The 17346-nt window shown below is 42.9% G+C and overlaps 1 protein-coding gene across 2 annotated transcripts in view; it reads right to left on the reverse strand.

The window, feature by feature from the left end:
* Positions 1–483: 483 nt before the first annotated feature.
* APLF (aprataxin and PNKP like factor) overlaps positions 484–17346 on the reverse strand; it is a 94910-nt gene continuing 78047 nt past the window's right edge. For both annotated transcript variants that reach the window (XM_019549144.1, XM_019549145.1), the window contains 3 exons: positions 7997–8043; positions 6524–6565; positions 484–2360 (listed from right to left, as the gene is read on the reverse strand). In XM_019549144.1, the coding sequence (XP_019404689.1) occupies positions 2155–2360; positions 6524–6565; positions 7997–8043 (295 nt within the window). In that variant the 3' untranslated portion in view covers positions 484–2154. The remainder of the gene's footprint in view (positions 2361–6523; positions 6566–7996; positions 8044–17346) is intronic.

Raw genomic sequence — 17346 nt, forward strand, 5'->3', positions numbered from 1 at the left:
CCCGGGAAAGGCATGGGGAGCATGTGTGCCCCCTGGATTTGTTCTAGAGGCAGAGGGAGGCTGCCTGCTGTGAGCTGGGACTCTGTGCCCTGCTGCCTTTGCTCCAGGAGCTGCACAACACCACGGCTTGCCTCCTGCTGCAAAGGCAGCAGGGCTTTGCCAGAGCCCCATCCTGCCTCTACCCCACACAAATCAAGGGAGCACATGCCCCCCTCGGGGGTGCACACACCGTCATGGAGTCACAACATCCCCTGCACCCCTGGACAAGCCTCCCGTGGCTCTGTCCCACGACCCACCCTGGCCTCAGGGCCCCATTCACCCTAGCCCCTGCCCCACTACCTCCCTCACTATGGAGGCATCGATCTGCCCTCCCCACCCCATCCCTTCCCCTACAAAGACCTACCTTCTGGGTCCTGCGCTACATGCCACTGGGTTATATTCTTATTCAAAATATAAACCAGCACAATTTTTTTTTAAAAAAAAAAAAATTGAAAAGGCTTAAGAGTGTAAATCAAACACACAAAATGCAAGCCACCTTTGGTCTTCTTGTGCACATTTATTACAACAGTCCTCACCTGCATGCACACAGGTGCATGTAATATGAAAAGAAACTAGAAGAATAGCCCCATCAAGAATCCAACACTGTAGGACCAAGCTGCCTTCCCACACTGGTCCTTCCCCAGCATGATTATGCCTCTCATCTCCTGCATTTCAGTCAGGTTAACCTCTTTTTTCCCCTTTCTGCCTGGGCATAAGCATGGGGATTATTGAGAGCACAAGAGACTATTTTTGTTCCTTTCTTGTGATGAATACCTTCCTTGTGATGCATGGACAAAAAAATACAGAGGAAGTCCTGCCCCAAGGACAGAGCAGGTCATTCTGAGTCTCAGGGACCAAGGTACACACATAGGAACTGTGAGGGATGACGGAAGCATGATCAGCACACATCAGAGAAATTAGTCACCAAACTTTAAGCAAGCCAAAGAATTTGTGCAAAATAGCATTCGGAAGGTCATTATTCAAGAACATTTGGGTAGATTTCATGGGGCAGCAAAAGGCACATCCATAATACCAGTGATGTTCTACCAAATTGCATACCCCAGTTGTAAAGCAAAGAAATGCTAGATTTTCAACTTCATAAACCATTTTGCCTATACTTCTTTTTAAAGAAAGTTTGACTTGGGACATGCACCAATTTCACCCTGAAAAATTAAAGTTAGAAGCAGTTACATAATAAGCATACTGAGGACAAAGTCTTCTAATGGAAAGTACTTGGAAATCTTAGCTATAGACATAGCTATGAGCTCTACCTATGCTATGTCCATCAAAAATCTAAATCAGTTCTCTGTGTAAAGCTAGCTTTTAACATAACATAGCTGCTTTAGCATAAACTTGTCAAAATCATCATGTGCTCCAATCAGAAAAATGTACTATAAAGATGTAAAATAAGATGTACTTTAATAAGTACACCATTAATAACACCCAGAAATTGCTCTTGAGAAATAATTGAAAATTCAGTCTATATTTAAAAAACTATTTCTTCAAGAAATTTGCAAACATTATCAATTTACACTGAAGGGTCAAATAAATTAATAAAACAGAAGACTGGTAAAACTTAAAATGGCACTGTAGTATAATTGGCTAATAGGTTAAAGAGTTGGTTTAATATTTAGGATCCCTAGTGATTTATGAACTGATTTGCCATAACAAAGTTTCTGCAGTGTTACCTTCATTCATCATGTAACTTACTATATTTTAGCACACCAATAAACCTCCCTAAAGGTCCATAATCCTTTTAATTTTGAGCACAACAGTTATTAATGAGAAATGGTACATGCTATAATCCCACATTGAAAGTTTTCCCTCTGACAATGAGCTATAAGAGAGTTGGAAAAGAATCAGAAGGGAGAATTCTATTTCAAAATGTTTTACTTCAGTAAACACACAATATAATCTCAGTCTATGATCTGACTTCCCCTTCTAAAAAACCAAAGCCAAAGCCAAACAATGTGTACAAAAGGAAAGAAAGCTATTACTCTGTTTGTTTATTCCATTAATAAAAGGATGGGAAAATTAGTTTTCAAAGCAGCTTTCCTCCTCCTCTATTCATCAGGTAAATGTGGAAGCAGCAAGTCCTTTCCATTATTTGGGTAGTTACTTTTTGGTTTTAACAAATTTTTGTGCTTCTTTCAAAAGAGTGTTAACATCTTCATTATCTTTGTCTTCAGAATCTGGTTCCCAATCAGAATCTTCATCAGTAGGATCAAAGTCTTCCTCCTCATCATCTATAAAGCTGTCATTCAAGTCATATTTATTTGGTTCACCATCGTTGTCACTGTCTTCCTCCAAAACACTTTTTCCTGTACAGGTCAAAATGTAGTGGGAGTAGACTTAGACTTGAAAAACAAAGAACAAAACAGACTAACAAAAGTAGCCTAATACTTGCTCTCTGCAGTTAATTGCGCTTAAATGAAATTTCATTCTTCTCCATATACATTACACTGTAACAAAACCAAGTATTGGGTTATCTAAATTATTTTGGCACTTAATATTTACCGTAATTCTCATTTGAGGATCTCATAGCACCTACAAATATTAGTCAAGCTTTTCATTAGTTTTATTTATTACATGTTATTTCGGTTTATCTGACAAGCCAGTTGTGGCACATGAAAGTTAACTAAACCTCACAGCAATCACTGGCAAAGCCAACCTATAATCCAAGGCGGCTATAAACATACTTCTTTGGATGCTAATTCTGCTTCATGTACCTCTAAAAGAATCACATGCTTACATGTACCCTCCAGTCTGGTATGCAAACTACTGTTTTGTCTGTTGTGAGGCCACATCTGGAGTACTGTGAACAGTTTTATGTCCCCCCACTACAGAAAGGAAGTAGACAAATTGGAGAGAGTCCAGCGGAAGGCAACAAAAATGATTAGGAGGCTGATACACATGACTTCTGAGTAGAGATTGAGAGAACTGGACTTCTAATAGTCTGCAGAAGAGAAGACTGAGGGGGGATTTAATTTCAGCTACCTGAGGGGTGGTTCCAAAGAGGATGGAGCTAGACTGTTCTCAGTGGTGGCAGATGACAGAACAAGGAGCAACGGTCTCAAGTTGCAGCAAGAGAAGTTTTGGTTACATCTCAGGAAAAAAATTCTCACAAAGAGGATAGTAAAGCACTGGAACTGGCTACCCAAAGAGGTTGTGGAATCTCCATCCTTGTAGGGTTTTAAGACAAAGCCTTGGCTGGGATGATCTAGATGGGGATGGTCCTCCTTTGAGCAGGGGGCTGGACTAGATGACCTCCTGAGGCCCCTTCCTAGCCTATTTTTCTATGATTCTGCAATACTGGTAATTCAAATTTAACTTCCTTATAGCAAGTTTGGTTCACAAGCAGATGTAATTTTTATGTTGCAAAACTACTGTTTTTACTCAACTTACAAGACACCCCTGGAAACTTTATAAATGTGTTATACTTTTCCAGGTCTAGAATCTAAGTATTGGACGGCTGTCTTGAATCCATCCCCCTGCCCTTCCCTTCCCCCACCAGGAAGCAGTAGCTGGAGAGGGGTTCAGGTGGCCCCCCTGCCTTCTTCCCCACCCACTGCTTCCCCCCTGCAGCTTTCCTGCCTACCTGCAGTTCCTCAACCCTCTACGACCTGCCCTTCCTCTGCCACTTCCCCTCCAACTCTGCCCAGTCCCTGCCAACTCCCTAGTCTGTCTCTTCTCCCCCCACCTCATTGCCAGACACTGCTCGGGCTGCTCCCTCCCAGAGCACGACATGTGGAAGCTCAGCCCTTCCCTGATGATGCAGCAGCATCCTCACTGCAGATTGGCCAGGCAGGCACTGCAGCAGTGTTGGTCCCTAAACCCAAGCTGCACCTGACCATATGGGGGAAGGAGCAGTGAGAGGAGCAGAAGCTGCAGAGGTGAGGTGAAGGCAGGGAGTCTGAATTTAGTAGCCCTGACCCAGGCTCAGGGTCAGTCAGAGCTGTAGCAGCCACCTGCTGCCCCCTCCACTCCGTATGCAAATGTAAGAGGAGAGGCTTTTACCCCCGTGCTGATTTGGTGGGGACCTCATCATATATTGAAGTATATACAGGACTCGTTTCGCAAAGGTTTGGAAAGTAAGTGTGCAGTTATAAAAACAAAACTGGAGTTTCACATACATGCAAGTATCAGAATAAAACCAGAAGCATTAAGCACAACAGAATGCCCTTTGGTGACGATCTTGCAATTGGCTCCATAAGGACTGGTCAGAGAGATTTATATAGGATTCTGTAAAGATGCAACACACCTATCAATACTGCACTAGCAGAATAGTCTGTCACTGGCAGTGGCAAACCACATCAGAAGCATTACTGGTAGAAGAGAGGTAACAATATGTGATATCACAATGTATAAGCAGGGGACAGCCAACTTCTAATAACTTCATTCGTGCATCCATTGTAGAATAAGTTTAATCTCAACGGCATAGCATCATCTGCTTCCTTTAATCATCTCTTCCTATACTGCTTATTTGATCTCTCCTCCGTGTGAAAACCAGCCAACTCACTAGTCTTCCGTTCACTCTTTGGTCCTCTCTACACAATTTATGTTTCATTATCCTTTGCTAGCTAATCAGCAAGAACACGTCACTTCATCCTTCCCAACTTTACCACTTCTTTTCAGCTTGCTTTTTAAAAGATCACATATTATGTGGGCGTAAGGGTTCACTCTCAGATTCTTTTGTAAAGTCAGACTGAGTCTCTTATTCCAATCTACTTTTTTTTTTTTTTTTAATGTATCACCATTATTCATTGTTTGACAGCCAGGCATTGTGATAAGCCTGCATTTTAATAATGAAGTTTTTATAGCAACATCTAGAAATAATTATCCTAGTACACACCTTCTAATACACTGCTTCAGGATTATAATAATTAATGAAGCAAGTACATGAAAGCTGTTTGGTTTTTTATACATATGACAAAAAACACTTGACCATAACTTTCTAGACTACCATAAATGTTTCATACCACTTGGTTAGCAACCTTGGTTAAAAAGAAGAGACCAACCTTTTGAAAACAAAATCTATCAAGTTTTAGTGACCATTTTTCAAGACACTTTTAACTTTTCAAATTGAAAAAAACCAGTGCTGCAGAGGGTATATTATTCTTATTTCAGGGAATTTAAACATCAGAATTTCTTATCAGATATCAGTAATTCAGACAGTAAACTAAGATCAAGGACAAAACCTCATTGTCACATAAGCACAAAACTCATTGTGTTGATAATACAGTTTAATATAATGCAAAAGGTATTCACCAGTGTTTTAGCCACAATCTTTACATCAGCCATGGCTTACCTATTGATTCACTTCATGTTCTCATGAGCTGTAGCAATATTATAGAATTAGTTTAAACCATTTAGGGACCTGCCACATGTTCAAATTAAAGCTGTGAATTGGTACACATTTTCAAAGACTAACTTTGTAGCTGGTTGGCTCTTTTTATAGCTGGGTGGACATTTTTATAGTGTGATAATTACTTTGCACGTGTGGCCAGCCTTACTTGTATATGTGGCTGGTCTAAATTTATTGTGCAAATAATACAGGTAATCCTCGCTTAGAGCGGTTTCACTTACTGCGGTTTTGTTATAACCCTCATTTAAAATACCTACCTAGTTTCACTCAGCACTGAGCGTGTTTCACTATAACGTTCAGCGTGGATGTGGGAAGAAACAGTGGCAGCGGCAGCAGCTAGGGAAGTGGCGAGTGGCAGCCAGTGGGAACCCAGAGAGAGGTGGCAGGAGCCCAAGGTCCACCCTGGTACGTGGTGCTGGAGCAGGTGAGGAGGATCGGTACCAGCGAGAAGGGGGCCATGCACAGGTGCACTGGTGGCCAGCGGGTGCGGGCTGGCCGGGGCCATCATGGCAGGGGAACAACGAGGCTGGAAGGAGCTGATGCCTTCCGTGGCAGAGCCCATGTGGTGCCTTGCCAGGAGTGGCCTGGCCAGAGCCGGCAAGAGCGCAGGGCCCGAACCGGCAGGGCCCAGGGTGGGGCTGCAGGAGTGAGGGGTCTGGGTCGGTGGGTGGTGCAAAGCCAATTATCTTTATTTACATTAAATCTTATGGGGAAATGGGTTCTGTTTAACGCTGTTTCACTTAGCACTTGGTTCTTCCAGAACCAATTAGGAGCGTTAAGCAGGGATTGCCTGTATGTTAACTGCATAATGTATGTAACCTGTGTCAGGAGCCTAATGTCTCTCTAAACTTTCACAAAAATAGAAGTGAAAACAAAGTTTTAGCTTTCAGAGAAAATCTAGGCCTGTTAATCTGGGGAAAGAATTCAACTTAATTATATTTAAAAAGAGCACATACGGAAAAAATAGTGCCCATTGCACAGCTTGAGCACTCCAGTATTTTCAGCATTGCTAACTAGAACCACCTAAAATTTAACCTGCTTTATATTCTGCACACATGACAAGAATAAATCCCTGATAGTAACTGTTAGGCCTTTACAGAAAATTACAAAAATACTGACCTTTCCTATGAGTTTTTTGGCGGGTTGTTCTTGTTTCGATTCCTAAAGAAATAATTGCCGTCATCAGAGAAACAGTATAATTCAGAGAAATCTGAACTGTCAATGAAACTGCTAAAATATAAAGAGTACTTTTCCACATCTAAAGAAGTTGTATGGTATTCTTGTAAGGCATTATATTCATGAACAGACACATCTAGAATAGATTTTTTTTTTTTTAAATAGACTGCTGACCACTTCCTGAAATACAAATTCTTTCAAAAACACTTCTAGCAACTTTGATTTTAAGTCTTCCTGGTGCCAAATTCACTTAAGTGCAGTTCCAGGGCAGGGCAGGAAGGATCCGTGGCCCCCAGATCTGTGTGTTGGGTGGGGGTGGGCTGCCTGCTTCACGCTTGGGCTCCCCGCCTGGCTGCCCTCCCGCTAGGGCATCTGCAGCACAGCAGGCAGAAGCCAGTGGGGCAGCAAAGCAGGACCAAGCAGAGAAGCTCATTGGCACCATCCCATGCTTGCCCAGCAGTAGTGAGGGACACAACTGTGCGCTGCCACCCCTACTGCTGCCAGGTGGGCAGTGGGCATTTCTCCAGGGTGGTGCAGAGCTTGCAGTAGAGCTTCCTTTATGGCCCCGATCTGCCCTGCCATGTGCAGTCCCAGCTGCTGTGCTACAGAGGACCTGGAGGAAGGGCAGCAGGGCAGGGAGCCTGAGCCCACAGCAGGCATCCTGCCCCCTCCCCATACACAGATCTTGGGGGCACGTCCCCCCCCCCCACCTTCCCAGAAGGGCATGCAGCAGCACCTGGGAGCAAGCCCCACGAACCCCCAGAAAAGTAGTCCCACTCCCTGCCACGGCCCTGAAGCCATGTGTTCCAGTCCCAGATCCCAAGCCCCATGCAGTCCCAGCCCTGCCCAACTCACTCTCTCCCTCCCTATGGAAGCCTCAGTCTCTCTTCCCTCCCCCTGTCAGGCATACTTGCAGTACCTGCTCTCCAGGCATACCTGCACATAGCACATACCTGCCTAACCACCCTTCTCCTGCTCCCCCATGCCTCTTGCAGGTCGGAACTCTGCCAGCCTACAGAGAGCTCTTTACAGAAGGGCAAAATCCATGCCTTTCTTCATTAAAAACAAAAATCCAATTTTTTTCCCTGTTTTTCCATGGGAAACAGAAAACCCGGATCCCTGGTGATCACCTCTGCTTGGTGTTGTAGTTTGTCTGCTATGCACACAGATGGCATGATATTAGCATTTGAAGTAAGAGACACCTGGAATAGTTTAATAAGTCCAAAATAAAACAGAAAAACAAACACCTTTACAGCTTATAGCTGCAGGTAAATTCAGTATTAGGAACAGCAATGTTTTGAAGTTTTATTTGTAACTTCCTGTCTACAGGTCCATTAGAGAAGCTGAAACTGTTTCATACTAGCTCGCAGATATATATCATTATTTTATTTTAATGTTTTGAACAGTAAAGATTACCTGGAGGAGCAGTATGCTTGTATTCAATCTTGTGCTGTGGATTCTTCCTGCAAAGAACAAACAGTAGAATAAAATGATGCCTGTCACTACACGCCATGTTTCATCAGTCCAGGAGTACTTGCCACAACAGAAATAATCATAAAACCACAAACAAACCGAGTGAAGTTTAAAAATTTATCATCTGTAAATGCAAGTAAATTCAAGTTGCTCAGCTCTCTCGGTACAACAGTAAAAAGAAACTTCCCACAAACAGACAAAGATTTTTTTTCTCCTGAAACAAGCTACATAAAACTGCCTGTGGCTTTCCATAATCACCACTAAAATAACTATATCTCTATAATACTTTAAGGCAAGGCTCAGCAACATATAGGCCACAGGCCAGATGTGACACACAGAACTGGAGAGCTGTGCCAGGGACTGGCAGCTTCCAGCTGCGTTTGTGCCACTGCTGCTTCTCTTGGCCCTGGCCTGACATGGGCTGCTGGTTTTGGCAGTGTGCCAGTGGAAGGCAGGTTGCAGATAGCTGAGCCCACATCACCATTATATCTCCCAGCCCTCCACTCTCCTATTTAATGTACGTTTTCTTAGTGCCCTTAGCTGTGAAGCAGGGAGATACTATCATGACCACTTTCTACACAGGAACTTTGGGTGCATACACACGTACTAAGTCAACTTAACTGGGTGTCGGACTAGATGATCTACTCAGGTCCCTTCCGACCCTAGAAACTATGAAACTTAAAATAAGCTGACTTAACTACATTGACTGAAGTTAAGCCAAGTCAGAGCGTATGCATGTACAGCATCTGCATAGGATGGCAGCCATTTTGTATCATTTTGCATTATGAGCTAAGTCAACTTAACTAATGCATCTCACAGGTGTATTATCTTGCACTGCATTTCAGTTGACCCAGGTCCACATAAGGGTGTATGCTCTGAGAGTTAAGTCGACTTAAATCAACAGTCGACTTTAATGACTACCTGGCTGGACTCATTTGAGTCCAGTCTTTTCTCCCGCCCAGGCAGGGGGTCGGACTTAAAGATCCACAAGGTCCCTTCCAACCCTAGTTCTATGATTCTATGAAAAAAAACTTAAGTCGGTTTAACTGTCAGAAAGTTAGTGTGCAAGTACGCACTCTTTGGCACAGAAATATAACATGGCTTGATCAAAATGCCACTAAGCTTGTAGCAGAGCAAGGAACTGAACTCAAGTCTCCAGACTAGTAGAGTAGTGCTCTAACAGATGGCCATCTGTCTCTTATCAGCTTGTCCACCATTTTTTCAGGAAAGGTTATTCCTGTTTTGAAGAGTTTGACAGCCCATGTAATTACTTTTTGAATGGGACAGAAAAACAGTGATCTGATTAAAATGGTCTAATTTTCATGTTTTGTCAGAAATCCATAAAGTAAAGAAAGCTGGTATTGCCTACATTTTTTTATTGAGATCAGGAGATAGTAACAAAATTTTAATCCAGGATTTGAAGAAAAAAAAATCAAAATTCAGTGAATTAAGTTTCATGCCACTCAACAAGGAGTCAACTTCAAAAGCCACTGTTCACAGCTCTGTACTAATATTCTGGAAGGTAAGCCGGCAAACTGCAACAAAAATACTTCCCTATAAAACATAGGGACATTACATGATACTATTGCAAGGTTTTCTGTTTACTATATTTAACTATTTCTACACAAATTAGCTAGTTTTACAAGTAAAAAAACCCCAGTTGTTGGTAGAGAGAGTTTTTCTTTGTTTTGCCTCCCAAACTATCGCCCTATAAAAATCAACAGGATTGTAAAAGTCAGTGAATGAGCATATAAAGCAGAAAAAGCCTATAACTACAAACAAATACCTTAAGTCAGCAGGACCATGCTTATGCTAAAATACTCTGCTGAATAGGACCCTGAATTCTCAGTACCTCATAGGACTGAAATTTAAAACATCAAAGCAATTTAAAGAACATTTTGTTTAGAAGTGAAGTTGCACAGCAGTGCTCTTAGACTTTCTTTGGTGTAGCAGAGTTTTCAATTCCCAAATAAATGCTGACGTAAAGAAGAAAAATAATGCACTAATTACACAGATCAAAGTAAAGTAGAAAATGATCAGTTTGCTATTTAGCAATATAAAGGTAGATTAGAAAGATTTTCCTACTCTACTGGGGGGAAGACTTTTTCAGTTTTTATTTAAGTAGTGATAGTCTCTCACAAATGGAATGTGTACAGCAGGTATCATAAAACTCCTACAGCCAAAGGAACTGTTGCAAAAATTTATGTAAAGATCCTGAAAACCTGCAGGATGTCCAACTTTTGGCTGCGATTCAACAGCATGCACCTATATTAGCAGAATTAAAACTACATGAAGCCAGAGAGTATGAAGAAAGTGATATCCAGCTTCCAGGGTAAAGATGATAATGTGTGAACTAGTATACAGCAAATATTACTGCTTTCACTCAAAAGGTGCATTTTTTAAGATAGCCATAACCTTTTATTGATCGTTTAATGCTAGTCATTTATTACAGCCTAAATCTAAAACGTTTCTGAAGTTTTATTCATAAATATTCTCAAACTACTAAGCCCATGATGAATCTGCAAAAAGTTTAAATAAAATCGTTTGATCATTCTTTACCTTGTCATTTAACGTATTATTAATGCAGCTTCAATTGTCTTTGGATCCAATCTTTGTGCCACAAATTTGAAGGACACATTTTAACTAGGCCTGTGCAAAGTGGCAAGTATTCGCTTCAGATTCAGCTGCTTCGGGGGACAGTGATTCAATTCAGTGATTCAAATCACAGTCCCAAATGGACTGGACCAAATCCGATTCAGAGATTCAGCCGCAGCCAAATCTCCGAATCAGCCCCACTCCTGCCCGCTCTCAATGGCTTCCCCACCTGCTCCCCCAGCTCCCAATTCTCTAAAAAAAAACCAACCCCTGACTCACTGGTCACCAGCTCTTGCCAGATGGAGGAGCGAGATCCCCACTGCCCTACGCTATGTGGAGGGCTCTGCCACAAGCCCCCAGAAGTCCCAAGGCCGCTGCAGCAGCTGGCGAGTGTGTGGTTTGCGTTTTGGTTTTTTTAAAAAGCCAGGAGTTGGGGCAGGTGGGGCAGCCATGGGGGTCGGGCAGGCAGGCCAGGGATGGGACTGGGTGGGGGTTCCCCCATGAAACCCTTCCCCCTTCCTCCAGTCCCCCTCCCCTGCTCCCTACTTATCAGCATGGAGTCCAGGTCCAGCTCTCTGCTGCAGCAAGCAGGGACTGACCGAAGCGCTAATGCCCTCTGAATCTTTTCCGAATTGATGGACCTTTCCACTGGTCTCCTAATTCAATTTGGCTTCAGAGATTCAGTTGCCAAAATTGGCCAAATCTCCTTTGAATCAAATCAGCACCCGAAGCTTTGCACAGCCCTAATTTTAACCTTTCATAATAAAATCTACAGGTTTCCAGATTTCACACTGCATTTACTGTATAACAATTTTTCTCCTCTGGAAGAAAAAACAAGCAAACCCCAATGTCTCCTCCAAGGCCTCAAAAGCACAAAACTTAATATTCTTGGGTTGCCAAACCTCCATAGTAAAAGGCTCATCTAGGCATTCTGTTCCACTAGAGATCATCTCACCACTTTTCAGGGATTATATTGTACTGTTGGGACAATGGAGCACAGTTGTTAGTCTGCCTTTAGAAAAGACTTCCACGGCCCTATGGCATCTGAAGTGTAGACTAGTTTTGTGAAAGTACAGGAAGGTTTTATTTCCATAACCAGAGCTGAGAGTTCAAAATATCCTGAATTGTTCTGGAACCTGATACACTTTATTTATCAAATATGCAAACCTATGAGTAAACGTATGTGGGCTCTACAAAACATTTTTTTCAGAAGAAAAAGTCTTAATGTACATGAAGATTTTGGTGGGACCACTCTTGGAAATTTCTATCATAAATACATGACCAGTAGTAACTTGTGGATGAAAAAATTACAAAACTCAAAGTAAATGGACTCCCCTCCCCCCCCCCCCATCTCTCTCTCATATCCCTCTTCTCACTTTCTTATTTAAGGGTATGTTGCACCTTAAATCCCACTAATGTCCATTTCTAGACACATCCCACCTCCCTGCTCTAATCCATACGATACCAAGCCTATAAATGCAGCTGGAAATACCCTCAGAAGCTGTATCCAAAAGTGCAGGCATGTGCAGTTTGTGGTGCTGCAAAACTCTTTGCTAATTTTGCTACCAGGAAATGCCAGTAGGGAAAAAACCAAACAAAACAAAAACAGTGAGGAAAAAAAAAGCAGCGTGGCATATGAGATAGGACCATATGCCGGCACACAGAGGCTTGGTACTCCGAGGAGATGCTCTGGTTGCAGTCCAAAGCATCTCCACTCCTTTATTTGCACCTTGGCTCCTCCAGCACACTACAACCTGGGAGGAGTGGGGAAAGGGCAATTTGCCTGAAGCGGGGCAATTTGCCACACACCAAAATGTGCGTGCAGGGGCATGCGCTGCAGCAAAAAGTAGCAGCACAAATATGTGCCACTACTATTTTTGGTGCTGCAAGCACACCCCCCTGCATGTGGAGAAGTGCCCAGAAGGACTTCACGGTCACATTTCTGAGTTTATGTGCATTAGGAAGCAGACCTTGGGAGTGGTCACCACTGGCAACATCAGGGGCACAGCAGAGACATACCTTAAGTGCTGTGTTTAATAGGCATTGACCAAGCGATAAACAACTTTCAGGTCAGGGCAGTGTTTGTTAGAAACATTTTTGTTTCTATTTCCTTCTGTTTTTTTATATAACTTTAGATTTAAAATGTTTAGTCTTTCTGAACTAATGAATTATTTTCAATTTCTTTAAAAGTACACTCTTAAAAGTATCCACAGCAAAGATGTTTCTTACAAAATAGTTTATGTGGCTTTTGCTACCATATTTACCTGCATCTAAGATGATCCCCAATACATGTTTACATGTTACAATTTTCTGTGTGTGGTATAAAATTATTGGAGGGGTGTCTTTAATTCATCCCTCCCCTGCCTACCATGTCTGCACAGGGGCAGGTCAAACAACTTGCCCGCTGCTTGTGCCTACCCTATTACCACCTCTGCCCCCTACCACAGCCTCCCCTTCCCCTTTACTCCCCTTCTTCCCCTCCCCCCTAACCACTGCACCCCCTGTACCCTTGCTCAGCAACAGTAGGCTTCATCCCCATTCTAGCCTGGGGATGAACGTGGCCCCAGCCCAGCCCCTAAAGCAGCTGTGCAGGCTGTGCGCTACTGTGGGGCTGGGTTGGGCCCTTGCTCAGTGCCCCAGAATTCAGCATAGACAGAGCCTGCTGGCACAGAGCAAAGATAAGGAGGGAAGGGAGGGGGGCAGGCACAGGAGCAGAGGCTGCATGATAGGAGGAAAATGAGTGGGCAAGGGGCTGCAAGGGGAAGACGGCAGGGTGCAGATGTAGCAGGGGAGAGGGGCAGGTGGCAGTTGCAACTACAGCCCCAACCCCAGGTAAGGGATGGAGCCTGAGCCACAGCAGCCACCTCCCTCCTCCCTCCCATTCTCTTTTCTAAAATGAAGGGTTTTCCACCCCCCCACCCCACCCCAGAGTTAGGGGGGAAACTTCATCTTAAAACCAATATGATATCACACTGCATTTTTATCAGCATATGAAGGAAACTAAGTTAAACAGGTTTCATATAATTATGCTTTCAGATGCATACACATGAGATTTTGCAACAGAATTAATCAGGTCAATTTTAAAATGAGTAATTTTTTAAACAAAAACTTTTTTTGCTATATTTAAGAACATTTGACAAATCTTTATTTTGGGTTGACTTTTTTCAACAGTTTAGTAATAGGAACTGAATGCATCTTTTTCCTCAAAGGACAGAAAATGGAATGTTTTCATGTAATGTTTTCCATGTTACTAGGTATTTAAAACTATAATGGGTTTTTAGGTCAATGTGCATCAACTTCAAAACTGGATACGTGGGTGCTGAGTATCCACTCTCTCATTGATTTCAACTGGAATTGGCAAGGCTCAGGTCTTTCAAAACTTCTTGCTTAGAATTTTATTTCAAGATGCAAGAGAACAATGATCTCACTTCAGTTATTCAAGACATAGATTGTCTGAATTCTGGATATTTTATTCAAGCCAGATATAGAAAAAAAGTGTTCAGTAGTTTTAGAACTCATTATTGTTTGTACTAAGCATTGCAACCTCAAGATATACTTTCAGCTTTTCTTCTTTCTTAAGGAATAAACTGTTAGACATGTTGTTCAGCTACAGCAGACAGGATAACATGTTCCCCCCCAAAATCTCTCTGAAACGGGCATACTTCCCGAATAAAAAGAACATCTCCACAATCTGACCTTTGGCTCCATTCAGAATACTGGCAAAGACAACAACGACAAAGGGGGAAATTTCAGAGCCCAAAGATCCACAATCACATTGCACTTACTCACTTCAATTTTGTTCCATAGTTTAAAATTTAATTTAAAATTTTAAACTCCTTCTCAGTATGTACTCTATCAAATTCCCCAATTTCAGTGAGTTTGCCTGTATGAGAGCCAAGTAAAAATTGAAGGACATTTCAAGTTAGCCTCAGAATTGCTTATACTTTTTAAAAATAACTTTAAGTTTATGTTCTGCACTGGATCCCAAAAGTGTGGGGGCTGAACTGTCATGACACTTGAGAAGAAAACTCCAGACAAGTTGGTATTTAGTATTCTTAGTACAGTTAAAAAGAGCAAAAAAGGTACTTGTATTTATTCAAGACCCCAAGTCTGTTTCCATACTTCCAGGAATAAGTTATTACTCTTACGTGTACTGATGATTAGTTGTCACTTCTTTTATAGCACAGGGCAAGAGTTTCAGGTTCACTTTGTCCCATTATTGATCAATAGCCTTTACTAGGCAAAATAACCCTCTAACTTTAATTAGCTGCTTATATACAAGGTGACAAATTACTAGTAAGGATTTTTGCGGGGGGGGGTGGTATTATTAACAGTCACTATATTTCACTGGAATAGATTTCATTTCATGTGCTGTGGTATCAAACTCACCTGGGTCACTCCTGTGAGAAGCCTCCTCTATTAAATCCAGACCTTGCAATGGCAGTATGGTGATAACAGCATTGCTTGACCCCTTCCCCCGCCAAACACATCCCCAACAGGGCTCCATGGCATGAATCTCCACTCTCACTTACCCAGCCCCCTCTGGGCCATATCTTTGAGACCCCTATTATTAACAAAGTAATATACTGAAATATACCAAACAAAATACTATATTTACTATAAGATGAGGCTATTTCCCCCATTCAACATAAGGGAGGCGGGGGGGGGGGAGGGGAATCAAGCCATGCCTTATAAATTGCAGACGACTTACTGGAAACCAAAAAATACACAGGGAACAACAAGGTCAGTGAGAAGAAGGCAACACTAGCACATGGACAGCCAGCAGAGGGTGCCAGGGCTCCCCTTCCAGCTGCAGCAGCTCCGAATGACTCAGCACCAGCTGGCCAGAAACCCAGAACTATGGGAACGGTGCCTGGCCCAGCCAGCGCTGGCAGGGTCATTTTGAGCTGTATGCTAGGAGCCTGGTCAGCACATGCTGAGTTACCTCAACACCCAGCAGCCAAGCAGCAGTTGGGAGCAACTTGATCACTTGCAAGCCAGGCACCCAGCATGCGGTGGAGAGAGGTGGTCAGACATGCAGGAGGGAGGGACCCCACAGAGGCTGGCCAGCACCAAGCAAGAAGGGCCCGCAGCCAGCACACAGCAGAAAGGGACTGGGACTCTGAAAGGGCTCACCTGTACCCAAGGAGGGACCCAAAGGGGCAAGCCAGGCACCTTGCATGCTGCAGGGAGGGACCTGACTGCAGTTACAAGTAACCCAGCATGTGGTAAGGGACCCAATGCATGGTGAGGCTCCAGGCAGCAGTATAGAGGGATCCACCATGCAATGAGACTTCAAGCAGTGGCAACAAGGGATCCAGCACACGGGAGGCTTCCAGTAGTAGTAAGGGACCCAGCATGTGGAGGTGAGGGACCTGGCAGCAGTGGCAAAGGGATAAGGGATCCAGCACGTGACAAGGGACCCAGCATGAACATGCCACTGAGGGATCACAGGAAAGCTCCAGGTAGCAGCAACGACAGGATCAGCATATGACAAGGCACCTGACAGTGATGAAGCAATTGGCAGCAAGGCACCCAGCAAAGAGGGAAGGTGGCAGGGGAGCACCCGGCAGAGTAGCAGGGAAAATATCAGATTACATGCCCTGATCACCATCGACTGGCCAAAATTTAAAACCATAAAAATTTGTGGTAAATTCTGTGGGGTGAGTGGTGACAAACCATGTAGAAAAAAAGAGAAAGTAGCAGTACAAATATGAAGATATGAAAAGGAATGAGGCAAAGCTATGGTACAAACTTTAAAATGAAGGTTATAAATGTTGAAAAAAAAACATATACATTGTGAGGCAGGAAGGAAGTATAATGTTACTGAAGCAAATGTGCATCAATGAATACAATTAAAAGGAAAATGTTTGGGGATCCAAAACAAGGTCACTTTCCTGAAATCAATAAGCAAGTTCGCAAGTACGTTCAAGAAAAGGGAAAGGAGGTAATACCAGCCATCCATGAAGTGCTTCAAGTCAAGGTGTTAGAAAAAATAGCAAAGGAACTGAACGCTGCTCTTCAGGTAAGCACGTAGTGGGCAGTGTGTCTGAACAATGAGACATAGTGGCTTCATAGATTTCAGTTCCTTCGCTATTTTTTCTAACACCTTGACTTGAAGCACTTCATGGATGGCTGATATTACCTCCTTTCCCTTTTCTTGAACATACTTGCGAACTTGCTTATTGATTTCAGGAAAGTGACCTTGTTTTGGATCCCCAAACATTTTCCTTTTAATTGTATTCACTGATGCTGGAAATCCATGAAATCTATGAAGTAGTGGGCAGTGTGTCCAAACAATGAGGCATAGTGGCTTAGCCTTGCACAAAAAAGTTACCATCATCCTGCAGCAAAATACTTGCTGAATATTCCAGAGGTACATTATCGGGCTATGCAGAACTCACTATTACCTGCTGGACCAGATAGGTAAAGCTGATGAAACTCCAGTCTATTTTGACATGCTGAGCAACATCACCATCCATGAGAAAGGTGAAAAATCCATAATTATGAGAAATACAGGAAATAAAAAAGTTGAGGATTACAGTGATGTTAGTAGTATTGACAGATGGGACAAATTGCCACCTTATGTGATTTTGAAATGCAGAACTCTGCTGAAAGAAAAGATGCCACCAGGAATAGTGGTTAGGTGCCAGGAACAAGGATGGATATCAAGTGAACTGGTTAGACATTGTGTGGAA

This window comes from Crocodylus porosus, unplaced genomic scaffold (genome assembly GCF_001723895.1).
Source record: "Crocodylus porosus isolate Cpor-Errol unplaced genomic scaffold, CroPor_comp1, whole genome shotgun sequence".
NCBI lineage: Eukaryota > Metazoa > Chordata > Crocodylia > Crocodylidae > Crocodylus > Crocodylus porosus.